The 21,592-nt window shown below is 43.2% G+C and overlaps 1 protein-coding gene across 1 annotated transcript in view; it reads right to left on the bottom strand.

The window, feature by feature from the left end:
- Window positions 1–286: 286 nt before the first annotated feature.
- The window catches only part of PPP1R9B (protein phosphatase 1 regulatory subunit 9B), a 39,008-nt gene continuing 17,702 nt past the window's right edge, over window positions 287–21,592 (bottom strand). The window contains exons 2-10 of the mRNA XM_073683253.1: window positions 14,338–14,470; window positions 6,899–7,019; window positions 6,681–6,785; window positions 4,810–4,945; window positions 4,567–4,722; window positions 4,421–4,474; window positions 3,812–4,041; window positions 3,536–3,632; window positions 287–1,976 (exon numbers count right to left, since the gene is read on the bottom strand). Coding sequence (XP_073539354.1) covers window positions 1,923–1,976; window positions 3,536–3,632; window positions 3,812–4,041; window positions 4,421–4,474; window positions 4,567–4,722; window positions 4,810–4,945; window positions 6,681–6,785; window positions 6,899–7,019; window positions 14,338–14,470 — 1,086 coding nt within the window. The 3' untranslated portion in view covers window positions 287–1,922. The remainder of the gene's footprint in view (window positions 1,977–3,535; window positions 3,633–3,811; window positions 4,042–4,420; window positions 4,475–4,566; window positions 4,723–4,809; window positions 4,946–6,680; window positions 6,786–6,898; window positions 7,020–14,337; window positions 14,471–21,592) is intronic.

The following is a 21,592-nucleotide window of genomic DNA, read 5'->3' as shown; positions in this document are numbered from 1 at the left end:
GTGGAACCTTCAAGCTCTATGCCACTATAGTGTGTGGAACCTTCAAGCTCTATGCCACTATAGTGTGTGGAACCTTCAAGCTCTATGCCACTATAGTGTGTGGAACCTTCAAGCTCTATTCCACTATAGTGTGTGGAACCTTCAAGCTCTATGCCACTATAGTGTGTGGAACCTTCAAGCTCTATGTCACTATAATGTGTGGAACCTTCAAGCTCTATGCCACTATGGTGTGTGGAGGTTTAGTTTTTTTTTCTCCAAACCTTTATAAATAACAACAAAATGAGAATTATTTGAGTCTGTTTAATGTCAAATTTCCTTTTTTTTTTGTAATCCGATCCATAATCCCCCAAACACTTCCATTTCCTTCTCGACACAATGATTTCACCGTTGTATATACATCCTTCTGTCCTTGTATCAGGTACAGACCAATAAATAGACAGATAGTAATTTGGCACAGTATCACTCAACCTCCTTACTCACTCACTCCCCCTAGTGGCAGTCCTTCTCACCCCATGCATCCATTATTCAAAATATACAAATATCCCCTTCTCTACAAGGACAGTGCCAGTCTTAATGGCGAATGCCAACCCAATGCCATCAGACTCTTCCTTTTGAACGTTCTCATTGATTGTAACAGGAAGGTTTAACCAGTTACAAACATGGCTGCCGGCAGCTTCCTTGACAGAAATAGTGGCTTTTCGTTACTAGCTACTTCTGCATGTTATCTGCCTGTGCATTTACAGATTTGGAGATTTCAAGACCCGGCAGAGATTGACTCACAGTTATAGAAAGCTATATACAGCTGGGATGTGACAAGCTGGCACGCCTGTGTATACACATGTACATTGCATATACATCTGTATACACGCTCAACACGCATACACACCTCTCACTGTTACTGCTCTGCGCAATGCACAATCCAGTCGTGCACACACCTCCTGGCATGGGAATTAGGTGCCATCCAAAAATAAGAGTTTGTGGGTACTTCTTGGGAAATACATGTATACATTGTGATATGCACATATTTTAGAAGTACGCTAATGCACTCATCCTGGCATACTGACCTCACCCCTTGCATACTATGCACACTGGAATTGCGTGCATGCACTACCACTTGGACGGGTACTTTGCTATCCAACATACGATCATCTATATGTAGCTAATAGCTGCACAGTGAAAGATTCCTCCATTATGGGCTGAACCAACCTACTAAGAATGAATCACATTGCAGGAGTATGAGACCCCTTGTATCTCATGCCTCCATTACATTAGTAGATAAGTTAGTTCTAACACAAAAATGGCATCTTCCAAAGAGGATAGGAGTCACGCGTGCACACACTTGCCTTAGTCACACTTGGAAAGAGCGGTCAGGAGTTCACAGATTGTAAATAAAAGTTGGGAGGTGGGTAATGGCGTGTGGTACACACCATTCTTGAGATACCAAGGGCAGGTAATAGACAGAGACCACCAGCACAAACACAGCACAGACACGCAAAATCCAGGTTGAGAGGCTGCAGTCACTGCTTAGGCCACTAGGGGGCCAAAGACCCCAGTCATTGCAATGTTCACATTGGGGGCAACCAAATAAAATAACTTGAGAAGTTGCACAACCCACATTCTGTCACTTGAGACCTGATATCCACATAAATACATGGTCGGTATGAAGACACAGGCCATGGCGCTGTAGTCACAACACATCCGGCTGGTATCCATTGTTGCCCAGTTATATATCAACAAACAACGACAATCACTTGTCAACATCCCAGTGAAGAGTACTCCAATCCCCCCAGTTGGGGGTGTAAAAGAGCTATTGGAAGGGGTCAATTGGTTGCAGTTCCATCACTGGGGGCAGACATTTTGCAGAAGTGGACAAGCGTTGCCCACCTCCTGCCCAACATTGCTCATCCTTCATAATACCCAGACTAAGTAGGAGTGGAACACTGGAGGGTGGTGAGCTTCTTCTCTAATTCGGAGACCTGAGTTGAGAAAAAGGAGAGAAATTACTTGAGCCATTAAAGGGTTATTCTCAAGTTCTTTAATGGTTAAAAAATCCAACGTGCTTGTAAAAAAAACAGAAACTCAGAAACTTTTGCAATTTACTAATATTAAAAATTCTCTCTGTTCTCAAGAATGAAGAAATGTTACATTTATTTGTTCACTGCAGTTTACCTAAGGAAAGAGAGATTATCCAGCACAAAATCCAGGGCAATAATTAAAAACTAGAAATGTATTTAAACATAGCAGGGGAGCACAGTCCTTACATGCTCTTTGCTATAGATCTTGTAAGCGCTGCTCTGAAGCTCACCGGAGTACTGGATCATGCCATTGTGTTCCTCTGAGTGTTCCTGAGGAAAAGATGCCTCTTCTTGCAGCATTAGAGAGCACACACCATGCCATTTGGCCAAACTGTCAATCAGGAGCACACCCAGCAAGCAAGAAGCCAGGAGCAAAGGAGCTCCTGATTAGAGAACTTGAGACCACCCCTTTAAGGTTATGTAACATAGAAGCACGTAAAAGGATTATTGGTCAGGGGTGTTGTCATCAATGGTCTCTTACTCTAACTATATCGTTCAAAATAGTGAATGATAAGGTTATGTGATAATTGGAAGGATTCATTTACTCGAGGTTGAGATTTCAGAGCTTTTTTCTAGTCATGTAACTTTATCCTGATTGTTTCCACCTTTCCTGCCGTGACAACTATCAGTTTACTCAAAGACAGTGGTGGTTTCTGAGTGAGTCCATAGACTGTAAAAGAAACTCTTATCACTTAAAGGGCTGCAGACCTATGCCATCTAATCAAATAAGGGTGCTTTCACACTGTGTTCGGGCACCCGTTCAGTCACTCCGTCGGGGCTTACGTTTGAACACCCCGCAAAACGGGATTCGGATTATGTGCCGACGGGGCCATAGAGTATAATGGTGCCGACGGAGCGAATGTGCGCTCTGCCGTGCATCATTTTTGGGCGTACACGCCTACTGGAGGTGGACACTCAGACATAGTAGACTGCGTCTGGGTGTCCATCTCCAATAGGCGTACACGTCCAAAAATGATGCATGACAGAACGTAAGCACTGACAGAGCCACTGAACAGGGGCCTGAACGCAGAGTGAAACCACCCTAGAAAAATACAGCTCCTACAGGTCTACATTCAACCTGAAGGAATCCATATATCTGGTTGCTTTGGTAGAGATGAAGGAGGGTCACTAACCACTACTCTGAATATGACTTCTACCCAGGATAGTTATCCTCAGTTTTGGAGAGGCCCCTTCCTTGCTTATTATTGTAATGCAGCAATATATCTAAAATATGTTGCTGTTTATTGGTCAGCTTGTAAATGTTCTTTAAATGTTATGCTCTCAGGTACCCGCTCGCTAGGGCTACACAGTGACTTGTCATCGCACAACATAAGATTGCATTAATTCCATTACTACATAATGGTATTGAATGTAGTGATTTTCAGCATAAAGCCAACCCTGCTAGATTTCTAGTGAACATGAGTAGGCTTTACAATATATATAAATATGTCAAGAAGAACCTTCTCCTGTAGTTTCTGGATCTCTGCCGCATGTGTACTCTCCACTTCTTCCACTGTTTGCTTCTGCATTTCCTCTTTCTTTAAGAAGTCCAGTTCCCTTAAAAGAAAATTGGAGAAATATCTTATGGTGATACTCATGTACTTGCTCATATCTAGAGACATGTTTAATACAATGATAAAACTTGAGGTTCATCTCAAAGATCATTTAGACTCAGAATACTAAAAGTTGAATCTAAGATTAGCTCAACATAAAGTAGTTGTGATGACTTTGCTTACTTTTGCTGGTACTCCTTGATTAACCTTTTGGCTTTACTGTACTTGCGCTCTAGTCCCTGGTGTTGGGCTTGGGTCTCCTTAAGATGTTCGTCCACCGCCTGACACAAGCTCTGAGCCTCCATCCAGTAACCCTGCAGCTTCTCTACACGATCCCTGTTCTCCTGGACACTCTGTTGTAGCTGAACTTTCTCCATCCGCCATCGAGAACGTTCTTGTTCCAGTCCTGCCAACTACAGATAGGGAAAAAAATATGTAAGAAATGATGCAAGGATTCTCAATCCGTTTGAGGCATTAGACCATGTAAAAGTGTCAATGCCACAGATGTAGTGCTTTTATGAGACCATTTTGGGAAGAGCCCTTACAACTTTCCAATGAGAGGGCTCTCCACTTCAGTATGGGAGGGATGATAATATTAGCAAACAAGTTGAAGAATTGGATGGTGTGAATGCATTTGTTCTTAAATTGTCCATGGAGTTCAGTGAAGAATTAGATGCCACATGCTGGTTGACTGGTGGATACTACAGTAATGTTAGTAACAATGAGGAGGTTTTGGGCTTCATCGCATAAACCAGTGAGTTGGTGGCCAACTAAGTAACACTTCTGTCTCACCTTCCTCTTGAGCTGTTGGATCTCAGCTTCTGTTACAGCATGCTTTATCTGCAACTGAATACAAAAAAAAGCCAAAGATGTAAATCACTAGGAGAACAAGCACAGTAGAAATAATGGACATATATGCAGGACCTATGTGATTTTACCTCTTTAAATTTGTGAACCAGTTTCTCAGGATCCATCTCCACTGGGGACAATGCATCTTCTCCTTCAGGTAGTTCAAAAACTTCGATTGCCAGATCACCTCCTGGAAACATTGGGCTCATTTCTTCATCTTCCTCATCTGTAGCATATTCTCCTGTCTAAAGAAGAAGGAAAGCGAATCAGTCTAGGTGGTAGCAACCATGTATTGGCGAGAGATAGAGCTATGATCTGAGAGCTTTACTCACTTCCTCGTCATCCTCATTACACTGATTATAACGTTGTTCCATGTTCTCCCTTTGCCACCTCTCTTGTTCCAGTGTCTGTTGAATGAGTTGGGCAACCTCACTCTGCTCCCCGGGTTTTTCCCGACCAATTAAAAACCTGAGGAAGACCAAGATCATGAGATACATACAGGAATAGTAATGATGAATAACCAAGTAGTGTTAATAGTTTGTTTTTATTAATTAGCAAAATGCAAAGTGAATGAACAATATAAAAATATAACTCAAATCAATATTTGATGTGACCGCCCTTTGCCTTCAAAATCAGATTAATTTTTCTAGGTGCACTTGCACACAATTTTTTAAGGAACTCAGCAGGGAGGTTGTTCCAAACATCTTTTAGAACTAACCACAGATATTCTGTGGATGTCGGCCTACATAAATCCTTCTGTATCTTTCTTTAATCCCACACAGACTGGATGATGTTGAGATCAGGGCTATAGGGGACCATATCACTTCCAGAACTTCTTGTTCTTCTTTACGCTGAAGATAGCTCTTCATAATATTCATTGTATGTTTGAGGTTGTTGTCCTGCTGTAAAATAGATTTGGAACCATTCAGACGGCTCACTGATGATATTGCATGATGGATAAGCAGCTACCCATATTTCTCAGCATTGAGGACCATAGGTGCAGTGGTCAGCCAAGGAAAGTTAGATCAGTAGATGAAAGACACATCATGCTATCTTTCCCTTAAAATCGGAAAATATCCAACAGTGCCATTAGTTCACAACTGGCAGCAACCAGTGGGATCCAGCAACACCCATCTACTATTTGGTGATGTCTGGCCAGAAGTGATCTTCATGTTAGAATTGCAGTCAAAAACCATTCCTTAAATATGAAAACAAGGCCAAGCAACTGAACTATTCATGAAAACATAGCAACTGGGGTGCAGAAAACTGGATGCAGTAGCAGCAGGACTGCTCTGGACTGACAGGACAAAATGTGAAATATCTGACTGTAACAGAAGGCAGTTTGTAGAAGGCTGGAGAGCGGTACAATAATGTCTACTGGCAACAGTGCAGCATGATGTAGGATGTCTGCAAGTTTGGGGCTGCAATTGATCAAATGGAGGTGGCAATTTGGTCAGGATTATTGGTGTCCTCAATGATGGGAAATACAGCAGATACTTATCCATCATAGAATTCCATCAAGGAGGTATCTGATTGGCTTATTGTCTGATTGGCTCCAAACTTATTCTACAGTAAGACAATGACCCCAAACATACAGCCAATGTTATTAAGAACTATCTTCAGCCTAAGGAAGAACAAAGATTCCTGGAAGTGATGATATGGCCCCCACAGAGCCTGGATCTCAACATCATCAAGTCTGTTTGGGATTACATGAAGAGACAGAAGGATTTGCACAAGTCTATATACACAGAAGATCTGTGGTTAGTTTTCCAAGATGTTTGGAACAACCTTCCCGCTGAGTTACTTCAAAAACCTGTGTGTAAGTACCTAGAAGAATTAATGGTTTGATGCTATTTTGAAGGCAAAGGACGGTAATACCAAATATTGATTTGATTTAGATTTCTCTTTTGTTCATTCACTTTGCATTTTGTCAATTGCTAAAAAAATAAACCATCAACACTTCTATTTTTTACAGCACTCTTAATTTGTAGCAATTTTTCCACACCTGCATAAAACTTTTGCCCACTACCGTATATCTTGCCCCATTCTTCCTTAGTAATAAAAAAAATGAGCTATCAAATAAGGCACAGTGCCCTATGTGTTGAATCAATCTTCAAAGTGACCCTTACTAACATATGGTGATCACTATTATTAAGGGCATGGGGGTTGGCTGATGAGGCCTATGACACAGAGTATATCTCACCTCACACGTCCCTTGGTATTCCTCAGAACAGATGCTGCAAAGGACTGCGTAACTCCAACTAAACTTGTCCCATCAACTTCTACCAAAAGGTCATTCACCTGGATCCTGTTGATGAAAATGTATGGTCTTTATCATGCAAAATGTCTCATATCAACGATAAAAATGGGCACATTACTTTATAGATGACGGGACTAAGGTAAAGACATCGAAGACAATACCTTCCATCGCGGTGGGCCGCTCCGCCTTCAGTCACAGTCTTGACAAATATTCCAAGCTTCTCGAGGCCCATGTCTGCTCCAGCCCCCATTCCAATAATACTGATTCCAAGACCCTCAGAGTCTGTAAAGGAAGATAAGAGGAAGAAGTTCAATGCTGCTACATCAGCAGGACCAAGGGCATCTTACCTAAAATTGAACATTTTTAATCCTTTCAAATGTTTGGGCAGATCTGAGTGGAGCTTGCATAGTTTGGTGACATCGCATTACATAATGGATTTTACATTCATTCTAGTAGGATCACCAAAGATCAGGTGAGCGCTGCACTTGGCAATCTCTGGTGCTCCGATTAAGAATGAATGGAGTGGTAGTGGGAATGATCAACCTCGGTTCCATTCACGGATCTACAGAGCCCCAGCTCTCAAGATCGGTGGAGGCCACGGCAGTCGGACACCCAGTGATCACAGAGTTATCTCCTATCCCACGGGATAACGTTTAAACTGAGAACAGCCCTTTAAATCAGACATAAAATAGTTATTTGATGTTACACTTAGTTCATTTATTAGCAGCTCATCTTCTGTCATCTTGATTGCTGATTATGCAGAGCATAGCAGTCGAGTTGAGCTTATCATTGGCTGCTGTGCTCTGCATAGGCAGCAACTGAGATGACAAAGCTTGCTTCATTATATTGAAGTTTGTCATTTCCAAAATTTTGTGCTGCCATAGTATTTGGCATCTGGGGCAACTATCCTTATGGTCCCCCCATACTACGCCACTGGTTCAAGCCAATAAAGATAGGTCCAGTTGGTAAAAATGGCAGATCACTACTCTCCTGTACAGATTTTGCACCTCGCTCATATTGAGATAGTAGATAGCCATGTGCTCCAGAATTTAAAGTCCCAATTTCAGAAGGTTGGAAGAAAAAAATCAGCACCAAAAGTTATAATTAGGTTGACTGTGGGTGAAGTAATTGGATGTTGCTTTCCTTTAGTTACTGATTGTCTTATTCATATATCTATAAATCCCTATGGATATCTATGAACCATAAACATAAGTAAGCAAACAGCACCCCCTAAATCTGTATTTAATATGTTAATGAGTTATGAAGCATATACACTGTATATCTCTAGAGAACCCCTTTAAATGTCTCTATTTCTGTCTTGATGGGGTTTTTTAATATCTAATCAGTATATAGGTAGATTAATGACGTATGATAAGGAGAGGTGTCCACAGTCCCATTCACACTTTCCCCATACAGTCCTCTTACTCATACCTGGGAGCATCGTGTCACTGTCGCTTACACATAATGGAGGTTTGCTCACATTCATTAGAGCTCAGGCACATTTACTTTTAGCAGAAGGGATGGTGTGTATATAGAACAGAGTGACTAATCTTACAAGCTGCATTGCAGGTCTTGTGTCAATGACTTAGAAGGTTCTCACCCCGGAGATATGTGAGATGACATATTGATCATGGAGGCATCAATTTTTCTGGACTGACATTGAAAAATATTACAGTCAGACTTTCCTTGATATCGAAAGGCTGGTAACAGGGAGCAATAGATTGCACTCAGCTACATAGCATGATTTTAGGGCTTTTAGGTTTAAGGCGGCCATGCATATAAGATGGTTGTCAACTCAATGGGGTAATTTTAAGCTTGTGAGTCCCAATGCAAAATCTCCAACAGAGCCATCGACTATCATCGGTTTTTACTAGTATTGGTCTCCTCATATGGGCCAAAGCGACCTTTAAGGTTTCCCCAAGACTACAGAAACAGAGTGCAACCCTTGCCTGCCTAACACCTTTCTTCAGCATAAAGCACAGTGATGGCTGGAGCACAGGGACACAGGTGAGCAATGTCATGAGTCACTAACTCAGCCCACCGGTGTCGAGCCTGCACCACGGCTGTCATTCCCTGCATTCAATTGTATTTATGTCTTTCAGATGTGAGTGGAATTGAAGATATGAACACTGGCGATGTAGGGACATAGGAGAACTAATCAGCTCCCTTCCCCAATGTGCAGCGGTGTGATGAGGTCACCTCATTATGTTGCTGATGTCACTGCAGAGCCGTTAAAGTGGCAAAGATGGTGGGAAGGTAAGTGCTCCATAGTGTAGCAAAAGATTCAAGAAACTTTTACTGGGAGAGGGAGTAAACACTATATAGAGGGATGGATAGTGTGAGGGTAGAGTATGGGGGGGCAGTATGCAGAGGAAGGAAAAGTGTGAGAGCACAGAGTTGAGAGGACACTTTGGAGGGTGCAGTTTGAAGATCTAATGGAATGAGGGGGCACAGTATGGATACGGAGAGGGGACAGCATGAAGTGGGTGAACAGTATGGAGAGGAGGCAGCATGGCAGGGGACACTGTGAAGGTTGGGACATTGTGGGGGAAGCAGAGTTTAGAAATATTGACAGCGTGGGGAGAAATAGTGACAAGGGGACAGTGTATAGGGACTACAGTGTGGTGGTTATAACTCATAATAGAAAACAGTGTGGCAATTATAGTTTATAAGAGGGGATGGAGTGGAGCCATTATTGTATAGAAGAGGATGGCATGGGGGTCATGTACCATAAGAGGGACAGTGTGAGGGTAATATTTTGTGCAGGAAGCACAGTGAAGGGCAATTATTTATTCAGAGGAACAGAAAAGGTGGGTATTTTTATACAGGGGGCAATATAATAACACTCTTATTTTTTAGAGCATCATGTCAGGGTGTGTTTTAGAGGCTGGAGAAACAGAGACAAGTTGTGGGTGTGAAATTTGATCATGGCGTCAGGACTACTGGTAGAAGGAATGGATGAGAATGACTCCAATCAGAAAAGATGCCACTTATAAGGTAGTTGAAGGTGAATATTTCTTTGTGATACTTTTTGACCCTAATCAGTACTGTAGTCCCTCTATGGTCCATAGTGTGATGATGGCTGGTAACAACTCCCAACATCTCCTTACAATTGCTAAGGACATACTGACAGTTGTAGGTTCATTTGATTCAAATGTACATGGCAGGGGCTTACCTGACATTGTAATTGGTCACTGTACTAAATGTTGTGCTTGTAGTCATGTACTGATGATGGTTGTGCCGCTGTATTCAAGTACTGATGGTGTTTTTGGTGATGTATATATGTAGTGCTGATGGTTCTAGTGCTGTATTCATGTACTGATGATAGTTCTTGTGATGTATTCATGTACTGATGATGTTTATGGTGATGTATTCCTGTATTGATGATGGTTCTGGTACTGTATTCATGTTGTGGTGCAGTATTGATATATTGATGGTGGTTCAGTTGCTGTATTAATGTACTTAAAGTGGTGGTGTAATCATGTACTGATGAAAGTTCTGGCACTATATTCAGGTACTGATGATGGTTCTTGTGCTGTATTCATGTACTGATGGTTCTGGTGGTATATTCATGTACTGATTATGGTTCTGGCACTGCATTCGTGTACTGATGGTGGTTCTGGTGCTGAATACATGTACTAATGATGGTTCTGGAGCAATATTCATGTACTGATGATGGTACCTGCCATTTAATTAAAATTCAGTGTCTGTGGAAAGCTGGGTATTATTAACATCGGTTACATGCGGCCTGCACGGGCATAATGCCCCAACAGCACCCAGCCAGGACCTCCACTTTCATGACATGTGCCGGGGCATCCCAGACAGGTGCCTTGCCAATGGCTACAGCCCGTGCCACGTTACATATAAACTACACAGGAGCAAGTCCCAGACACGGAAGGCCACCTGTCTAATTCACATACTGCTTTCTGGAGTGCAAAACGGATTAAGAGATCCCATTTTACTGATTTATGAGGCATCCAAAGATGTCTACACAGGACACCAATAGTACTTGCCAGTCACTGCTCCTCAGCTGCTTGCTTCTACTCTTCTGTGTGTGGCTCCTCACATATAGTTAACCTGTCAGTCAAGCATTTTTCTGTCCATATGGTTGGGGACCATACAGAATGGCATCATAGGCAGCAAGTTGTGCACCCCTGCTCTAAGACATATACTTTGAAAGTTTTATAATGTAAAAAGGAAAAATAGGCAACACTCCAATAAATTATCTTGTGCTAAAAAGTGGACTCTTTATTAGCTTTCTTTAGTGATGTTTTAGTTCCATCACAAAACCTTTCATCTTTCTATCTATCTATCTATCTATCTATCTATCTATCTATCTATCTATCTATCTATCTATCTATCTATCTATCTATCTAAAAAGAAGATAATGAACAGCACCAGCAAAAGATTTTGGTGCAAAGCTCCCCAGGCACATACCAGTCCATAATATATCCAGAAATTATAGAAGCAGCACTCCAGTTCAGTGAGAAAAGTTGATTTTAATGGCCCGTATGGTGACGTTTCGGGCCACAGCTTGAGAAAGTTCCCCACTGTGGACCGAAACGTCGCCATATGGGCCATTATAATCAATTTTTCTCACTGAATTGGAGTGCTGCTTCTATAATTTCTGGATATCTATCTATCTATCTATCTATCTATCTATCTATCTACAATAAAATATAAATAAAAGAAAAAAATTAAAACACTGTCTATTTGTTAATCTATCTATCTATCTATCTATCAATCTACGGTATATAAACAAAAGTATACAGCAGCATTCTACAAGCACTAAAATGTATGCAAACAATGAATATATGAAATGTAGACTGCATTACTGCTATATAGAATATACTTATAAAATGAAGGTTCTTAGCTCACAAGTTGGCCTTTCTTTAATATTACATTTAGGGTCCCATCAGGGAAAGGTATGCATTGTCATGGCTGGTGGGCTCTCAGCAAGTATATTCTATATAGCAGTAATACAGTCGAAATTTTATATATTCATTGTTTGTATACATCTTAGCACTTACAGAGTGCTGCAGTATTCTTTTGTTTCTATCAACCTATCTATCAATCAAAATTCTCATTGCTCATTACGCACTGCTATGAGTTTATGAAACGACTTCCCACATCCTCAGTTACTCGTAGCAGCGATGATTACTTTTGTTAACCATATTCTTATCATTGACCCGTGAACATTGGGCGTATTATTTCTTACATTTGTCTTAGATGGACTAAAAGGAAGAAGAGTCCGTGGTTTTTCCATGAAAAGACAATGTAACTTATGGATGCAGATCAGCGTGATCCTTAGTCATCATTAAATATTAACGTTTGTGCAAATGTGTGTACATTAGGAAGCCTATTTTGTAGAAAAGCTTTTTGAAGCAAGAACCAAGTAAAGTCGTTTTATCTCAAAAGTAAAGTGTACAGAAAGGTCCCTAAAAATGCATAAATGAATAAAAGAATGTTAATTTCTATACATTTTCATATAATTAACATGTTAATTACCATAGCTCTTTGTGGGCTGGTGATGTAAATGATGTACAGTAATTGTATATGTATGACCTAGGTTTTTGAGATTTAGAAGGGGATTAGAGAAACACAAAACATGGTCACCTTGATGGACTTAAAGGGTTTGTCCCATCCTCAGGAATGCGCTGCTCCCCTGCCTCCTGGCTTCCTGCTTGCGCGGAGCGCTCCTGATATTTCAGACTAGCGGCATTATTGTGCCTTTGGTCCAGAACTGTGCGCTCTCCAATGCTGCAAGCAGAAGTAGCTTTTTCTCTACAGCATCGAAAGGGCAGAGTTGCACTGATGCTGGGCCTATCTAGCAATACGGCCAACTTCAGAGCAACGCCTGCAAGTTCTATAGCAAAAGTGTTGTAAGAGCTTCACTCACAGCCTAGGAGACAGGCCACCGCTGCTAGACTTCAGTGGTGGCCAGTTAGCTAGACAAGGAGTAGTATCGTTCCCTGGTAAGGCTTCCTGTTGGCCAGAAGCGCTTTGTTCCTTGTCTGCTTGCGTAGCATACCGGACACTGCTGATAGGGTGCAGCCATGGCCAGTAACCTAGGCAAAGAGCAGAACACATTACAATTAACAATCCCTCTGTTCTTGAGAACAGGGAATATTTTATAAGAGCTCAATAGCAAAGTTGCTAGGTTTTACAAGTACTTTATAATTTCACCCATTTTAGAAGTTGAGACAACCCCTCTAAGTGAGACCACTTATCCAACAAAGCTAACTCAGAAGCCAATGTGCCGCTAATACAACAAGTAAGTAAGGTACCCAACCATTGGCTCCTGGGTCTCCATGCAAAATGCTCCCACCTTCCATATGTCATTATTAATGCTGGTGTCTTCTTATGCTGCAGAGCACCCATGGGCTCATCAGGCATTGACGCCCTGCGCTTATAGATATGCACCTGCGCTTAACGACACATATACAAATGTTCAGGGAACCTATTCTCAGTTATGACCAAATATGAAGAGTAATAGTCCAGCTACTATAGTGGTCCCTAATCAGTAGCTGACTTCCCCCTGTGGGGCTCATGATAAGAGCCCAGAGTCTGGCGGATACAGACAACGGAGGGACCCTGCGAAAGACCCTTGTTTTTAAAAATGCCAATTTGATGACAACTAGGTCTCAACTGTATCACTTCATTTTTGGATCTCCATAAAAAAATCTTCACTAGTATGCAAATCCAAAGATAATAGTAGGTAAGTTGATCGATTAATGTCCCCCTACCTTGTAGGAAGGACACAAATTTGGTGGTAGTGCTTTCCCAACTCATTGTCTCACACCCCGATGGCTATATCATACAACATCTAAAAGTGAACAATTACTAGGCCATTTATACAATAAAACATTTTCTTGGTAATCATATATCCTCCATTTCGCATTGTCCAGCTTATTCTAGGCTAAGTTACCCAAGTATGTGACAGACTCCTTTTAGAGGTGAGTCTTACATTTCCTCAGTTCCTTTATGGTAATCTGTTACAAGGATCAACCCTGTGGGAAAAAAGGTCTTTGCAAGCTAAATCCTACAGCACCTTTATGTCTTTTATCTGTTGCTGCATTCCCAAGAAATCAGCATTTTAATGCACATGCAAACAGGATATTAAGTGTTCTGGGCATGACAAAGGACTTCCAGAGCCTCTGCCGCCAGAGGTTATTTTCCTGCTCAGCACCAGCTAGTTTAACTCGATCCGTCACTGCCTGATTTCCTTGCCTGGTACCTGATGTAACAAATACAGTAAGCTACAAATCAAGCTAAAAAGCTGCTGATGCTAGGTGGGGAAATAACCTCTGGAGGCAGAGGCTCTGAAATTGCTCTGTCACTCACAAAGCACTTAATGCCTCATTTGCATATGTATTAAAATACTGATTTATCGGGAATGCAGCAACAGATAAAAGATATAAAGATGCTGATTGATTTAGCTTTCAAAGACCTGCATGCCCAAGTACTGTATGTGGTATGGAGTGGGTGATCTTACTGACAGATTCCCATTAAAAGGTGTGAGATTGGGGAAACAACAACCATCAGTAAAGGCAATAAAGAATCTTTCTAAATATTTGAACAGGTGTATTATTTTCCATACCTTTTTCCAGTTCCACAGGGAAGAGGTCCAGCCTCTCCACCCTTTTCTCAAGCTCATATTCCGCTGAGGCAGCCATAGGATCCACATCATCATTACGACGGTCATATTCCTCATTAGAGTATGTGCTAAACACCTGTGGGAGGTAAGAACTGTTACTTTCATGGAGGTTCATCTTACATGATCATTTTACTATTTTATTGGAATATTTAATGAAATAAACAAGAAATCTCAGATAAGATGTAAATTCTGGCTACTCATAGAATGGGCTGGTTATGTCCAAATTGCATTATGTCATGTGTTATCTTGAGTACCCCGTGATGTAGATATTTTCAGCCTTCCCTAATTGCCTACCGTCCCCTTGCGTTTATAAATGCTTAGCAACCACCTGATCATACACCATGAAAATAACCTCTTGGCTTAAATTACTCAAATATAAATCTGCTCTTGAGAGATAAATCTGAGGATACACATTTGACATAACCTGAAATGTAACATTTCTTAGAATTAAATAAGAAAATACCCCGTATTAGAAATCACCTAAACGATGCACCCATGAAGGTTACATTTCGAGAACCCTGAAAATGCAAACATTTAGAGCTAGGCTTAAAGGGGTTGTCCGGTCTAAAAAGAAAAGTCTCCAGTCACTGTGCGCTGCTGTCTGAGCCGGGAACGGCGGTGATACAGTGCTGGCCAAAAGTATTGGCACCCCTGCAATTCTGTCAGATAATACTGAAAATGATTGCAATCACAAATTCTTTGGTATTATTATCTTCATTTAATTTGTCTTCAATGAAAAAAACACAAAAAGAATTGTCCTAAAGCCAAATTGGATATATTTCCACACCAAACCTAAAAAAGGGGGTGGACAAAAGTATTGGTACCCTTTGAAAAATCATGTGATGCTTCTCTAATTCGTGTAATTAACAGCACCTGTAACTTACCTGTGGCACCTAACAGGTGTTGGCAATAACTAAATCACACTTGCAGCCAGTTAACATGGATTAAAGTTGACTCAACCTCTGTTCTGTGTCCTTGTGTGTACCACATTGAGCATGGAGAAAAGAAAGAAGACCAAAGAACTGTCTGAGGACTTGAGAAACCAAATTGTGAGGAAGCATGAGCAATCTCAAGACTACAAGTCCATCTCCAAAGACCTGAATGTTCCTGTGTATTCCGTGCGCAGTGTCATCAAGAAATTTAAAGCCCATGGCACTGTGGCTAACCTCCCTAGATGTGGACGGAAAAGAAAAATTGACGAGAGATTTCAACGCAAGATTGTGCGGATGGTGGATAAAGAACCTCGACTAACATCCAAACAAGTTCAAGCTGCCCTGCAGTCCGAGGGTACAACAGTGTCAACCCGTACTATCCGTCGGCGTCTGAATGAAAAGGGACTGTATGGTAGGATACCCAGGAAGACCCCACTTCTTACCCCGAGACATAAAAACGCCAGGCTGGAGTTTGCCTAAACTTACCTGAGAAAGCCGAAAACGTTTTGGAAGAATGTTCTCTGGTCAGATGAGACAAAAGTAGAGCTTTTTGGGAAAAAGCATCAACATAGAGTGTACAGGAAACAAAAAGAGGCATTCAAAGAAAAGAACACGGTCCCTACAGTCAAACATGGCGGAGGATCCCTGATGTTTTGGGGTTGCTTTGCTGCCTCTGGCACTGGACTGCTTGACCGTGTGCATGGCATTATGAAGTCTGAAGACTACCAACAAATTTTGCAGCATAGTGTAGGGCCCAGTGTGAGAAAGCTGGGTCTCCCTCAGAGGTCATGGGTCTTCCAGCAGGACAATGACCCAAAACACACTTCCAAAAGCACTATAAAATGGTTTTAGAGAAAGCACTGGAGACTTCTAAGGTGGCCAGCAATGAGTCCAGACCTGAATCCCATAGAACACCTGTGGAGAGATCTCAAAATGGCAGTTTGGAGAAGGCACCCTTCAAATATCAGGGACCTGGAGCAGTTTGCCAAAGAAGAATGGTCTACAATTCCAGCAGAGCATTGTAAGAAACTCATTGATGGTTACCGGAAGCGGTTGTTCGCAGTTATTTTGGCTAAAGGTTGTGCAACCAAGTATTAGGCTGAGGATGCCAATACTTTTGTCCGTCCCTTTTTTGGAGTTTTGTGTGAAATGATCAATGATTTGATTTTTGCTTCATTCTCTTTTGTGTTTTTTCCTTGCAAGCAAATTAAATGAAGATAATAATACCAAAGAATTTGTGATTGCAATCATTTTCAGGAAGAAACTGAGTATTTTCTGACAGAATTGCAGGGGTGCCAATACTTTTGGCCAGCACAGTATATGCAATATATGTCCTCTGGGGCATAATTCGTCCAGTGGACACGTCCTCGCTCACTCCTAAAGTTTTAATCGGCCACACATAGGAGAGGTCAGCACACATACACGTGGGCCGACCTCTCCTATGTGTGGCCGATAGGGAGTCAGGTGGGGCCTAGTCTAAGAAATGGGATTGGGGTCTCTAACTTTTGTAAACATACTCCCCCACACAGCTCCCCATGCAGTATAATGTTCACACACTTTGTCTCACACAGTATGATGTCCCCACACAGCCCCCCATGCTGTATGATGTCCCCACATAGCCCCCCATGCAGTATGATGTCTCCACACATCCCCCAATGCAGTATGATGTCCCTATATAGCCCCCACAGTATGATGTCTTCACACAGCCCCTCAAACAGTATGATATCCTCACAAAGCTGCCCACACAGTATGATGTCCCCTCACAGCCCACCTCATAGTATGATGTCCCCACATAGCCCACCATGCAGCATTATATCACCACACACTCCCCCACACAACTCCCCATGCAGAATAATGTTCACACACTTCATCTCACACAGTATGATGTCCCCACACAGCCCCAATGCTGTATGATGTCCCCACATAGCACCCCATTAAGTATGATATCTCCACACATCCCCCAACGCAGTATGATGTCCCTACACAGCCCCCCACAGTATGATGTCTCCACACAGTCTCTCAAACAGTATGATGTCCCCAAACAGCCCCTCAAGCAGTATGATATCCTCACAAAGCTGCCCACACAGTATGATGTCCCTGCACTGCCCACCTCATAGTATAACCGAACATATGGTCCCCAAGCCAATAAAAAACAGCAGAGTAAAATGAGTAATTACTAAAATACCTTTATTAAATAGAAAAAATGGTACACCATACAAAAGAAATATACGTGCGCAGCACATAACATTAATAAATAATGCAAGATTAATAGATAGCTTAGTAGGCAGACAGATAATATAGGGCAATCTGTCCTATCATGGACCTGCCTTATAGTCCATCAGCTCCTCCTTAATATAAGTAAGTATATACAAATGATTATAATACGTTAGATTGTATACTAAGAAATTCATAAAAATCTCATGAAAAAAAAAAAATATATATATGTATCAAAATCCATAATCCGGTGTATATATCGCACAAAATGCCTCACAAGTTTGTGCGCTAACACATATCTCCAACACTATCTGCGCTGGAAAGACATGTGCTAAGTATAAGGAGCACATGTACTCTTACCGAATGGTCTGCCATTCTATGATCCTTGTGCTGACTTCCTTAATTTAGATTTCATGCCAGAGACTGGATCTCAATACGTGTTTACTAGTGTTGAGCGAGCACTAAAATGCTCGGGTGCTCGAAGCTCGGGCCGAGCTCACCGCGATACTCGGGTGCTCGACCCGAGCAACGAGCCCAATGTTAGTATATGGGAGACCCGAGCATTTTTGCGGCGGCACCCCCGGCAGTCTATAGAAAGCCTAAAAAGTGCCCAAAACGATAGTTACAGTGTTCAAATGACATGGGGACAGCATGGGGATCGCCCCAGGAAGTATTTCTGACCCCCAGGTCACTGCTGTCAACAACGTGGTCAGAGGTATTAAGCCACTTTTACGGGCTCACAATAAAAAATTCAAAAACGAAACTGAAACGGTTTTCCTGTGAAATATGTTAAGGAAGTTCCTTTCCAGGGTAAAGACTTGTGTATAAGGTAAAATAAATAACCAAAAACAAAAATACTCCTCTACACCTTGGGCTATGTTCACACGTAGCATTTTTTATGCGTTTTTGCACTTTTGTATTGCTTTCAACCGTGACAAATGCATTCACCGGGAAATGTCATTTTAACATTTTACAATCTTATCTGGCCATGTGCTGTGTAACAAATGCATACAGTGCTGAAAAGACATGGGAACAGCATGGGGAAGACCCCTGGAAGCATCTCTGACACCCAGGTCACTGCCTAAAAGTGTGCCCATCAGAAGTGATCCTTGCCGCATCAGAAGATGCAGACTTGCAACTATCCCCGTGCAAGTCCTTTTCCCAGGGCAGTGCTCAATTGTACCTCCCCCATTCCTTGCAATGCAAGCGCAAGTATGCAGCCTGCCACCCACCTACCCCCAGGCTGCAATACCATACTGCTTGCTTGCTTGCACTTGAAATTGGGCCTTTTAGGCATGTGGAGGCGGAATCTGGCCACCATGTCATGGCTGCGTCGGCGGCCTAGTATCCATACTCAGTGCCCAGCTGCCAGGCGGCCGGGTGTCCACGCTCGGTCCCCAGCCGCCAGGGGGCGGCCGGGTGTCCATACTCGGTCCCCAGCCGCCCCGAGGCCAGGTGCCCATAAACGGTCCCCAGCCACCCCTATTTCTCCTGGGAACTTCCCTCACACTTTTCTTAGCCTGACCTGCTTTAGGGCAGCATTGGACGAGCTCACCAGAGAACCAGACTCCTCCAGTGGGCCCTGGCTTCTCCATCAGGGGAGTTGAGAGTGCCAAGGTGAGGAGCATGATGATGATTATAGAAGTTAGCATCTGCTTTGTTTTCTTGGAATGCAAGCGTAAGTGTGCAACCTGCCACCCACCCACCCCCAGGCTGCAATACCATACTGCTAGCTTGCTTGCACTTGAAATTGGGCTTTTTAGGCATGCGGAGGCAGACGCCGGCCACCATGTCATGGCTGCGTCAGCGGCCTGGTATCCATACTCAGTCCCCAGCCGCCCGGCAGCCGGGTGTCCACGCTCGGTCCCCAGCTGCCAGGGGGCGGCCGGGTGTCCATACTCGGTCCCCAGCCGCCCTGCGGCCGGGTGCCCACACACGGTCCCCAGCCGCCTGGGGGCGGCCAGGTGTCCATAAACGGTCCCCAGCCACCCCTATTTCTCCTGGGAACTTCCCCCACACTTTTCTTAGCCTGGCCTGCTTTAGGGCAGCATTGGACGAGACCACCAGAGAACCAGACTCCTTCAGTGGGCCCTGGCTTCTCCATCAGGGGAGTTGAGAGTGCCAAGGTGAGGAGCATGATGATGATGATAGAAGTTAGCATCTGCTTTGTTTTCTTGGAATGCAAGCGTAAGTGTGCAACCTGCCACCCACCCACCCCCAGGCTGCAATACCATACTGCTAGCTTGCTTGCACTTCAAATTGGGCCTTTTAGGCATGTGGAGGCAGACGCCGGCCACCATGTCATGGCTGCGTCGGCTGCCTGGTATCCATACTCAGTCCCCAGCCGCCCAGTGGCCGGGTGTCCACGCTCGGTCTCCAACCGCCAGGGGGGGGGCCGGGTGCCCACACACGGTCCCCAGCCGCCCCTATTTGAAGGACAGTCTAACCACAAACATGTGGACAAGTGAATGTGGCCAGGGATGGTCCATCTGACTGACGCCTTCACACTGGGTTAATATTGTGGAAGCCGGGACACAGTTGGACACTGGGATGCAACACGTCCTCCAGACATAGAGGATTGCGGGTCCTGGGTCAATCAGGCTTCAACACAAAGTTCAGAAGGTAGACAGCAGCAGTGGTCGGCCTCCTACACAACGAGTAAATTATTCATGATCATGAGGCCATCCATCTCCTTAGCTTTCTGTTCCTTGGAATGCAAGTGCATGTATGTAGTAGCGGCTAGGCCTGAGGTGGTCAGCGTTTTGGCGCATATCCTACTTCCTCCGAGGATTGCTGTATGTTTTCCTGCTACTATCCCAGCTCTATGACTTAAGTTAAAAAAAAGCTTCAGGTGATGAATGATGGATGAGGTGGTGGCAAAGGAGAAAGAGCAGGAGGAACAGGGACCATTCACATCAATATCAGGCCAGTCAACCACACATGTCTTGTAGGATATGTTTCTGTACCAAAAGGAGCGGTTCGACTACACAGTTATAGGGCATACAGTGAGTGCAATGCCTACCAAAAATTTCGAGGCACTCCAATGCCCCTTGAAAGTGACATGGAGGTCAGAGGGCCTTAACTAAACCGTTTTTTTCCATTTATAGCAACTGGGTCTCCTGTACACTGTTGGCCTAAGCAGTGAATGGAAGGCTTTCCAAAAATTATGAGGAACTGCAATGCCCCTTGAAACAGACGTGGATTACAGCATACTAAAAACCTTCTATCCATTATAGGGGAGTGGGTCTCCCTTAGTGTTCGCCTATGCATTGAAAAGCAAAAGCTGACTAAAATTAGGAGGAAATGCAATGCCCGTTGGAAGAGTCGTAGAGGTTAGAGGTAATTAAAAACAACATTTCAATGCCCCTTGGAAGAGCTGTGGAGTTCAGAGTGGTTTAACAAGACGGTTTTAATGCCCCTTGGAAAAGTGGTGGCGTTTGCAGTAGCTTAAAAGACGGTTTTAATGCCCCTTGGAAGAGTGGTGGAGGTCGCAGTAGCTTAACAAGACGGTTTTAATGCACCTTGGAAGAATAGTGGAAGTCGCAGTGGAATAAAAAGACAATATCAATGCCCCTTGGAAGAGTGGTGGAGGTCGCAGTAGCTTAACAAGACGGTTTTAATGCCCCTTGGAAAAGATGTGGAGGTCGCAGTAGCTTAACAAGACGGTTTTAATGCCCCTTGGAAGAGACGTGGAGGTCGCAGTGGAATAAAAAGACAATATCAATGCCTCTTGGAAAAGATGTGGAGGTTGCAGTAGCTTAACAAGATGGTTTTAATGACCCTTGGAAGAGACGTGGAGGTCGCAGTAGCTTAACAAGACGGTTTTAATGCCCTTGGAATAGTGGTGGAGGTCGCAGTAGCTTAACAAGATGGTTTTAATGCCCCTTGGAAGAGACGTGGAAGTCGCAGTAGCTTAACAAGACGTTTTTAATGCCCCTTGGAGAAGTGTTGGAGGTTGCAGTAGCTTAACAAGACAGTTTTAATGCCCCTTGGAAGAATGGTGGAGGTCGCAGTGGAATAAAAAGACAATATCAATGCCCCTTGGAAAAGTG

Source organism: Phyllobates terribilis, unplaced genomic scaffold (genome assembly GCF_046119375.1).
Source record: "Phyllobates terribilis strain yellow unplaced genomic scaffold, ASM4611937v1 Scaffold_5__5_contigs__length_657084704, whole genome shotgun sequence".
In the NCBI taxonomy this organism is placed as follows: domain Eukaryota; kingdom Metazoa; phylum Chordata; class Amphibia; order Anura; family Dendrobatidae; genus Phyllobates; species Phyllobates terribilis.
Note: the sequence above shows the minus strand (reverse complement) of the source record. Positions and strands in the feature narration are given on the sequence as shown.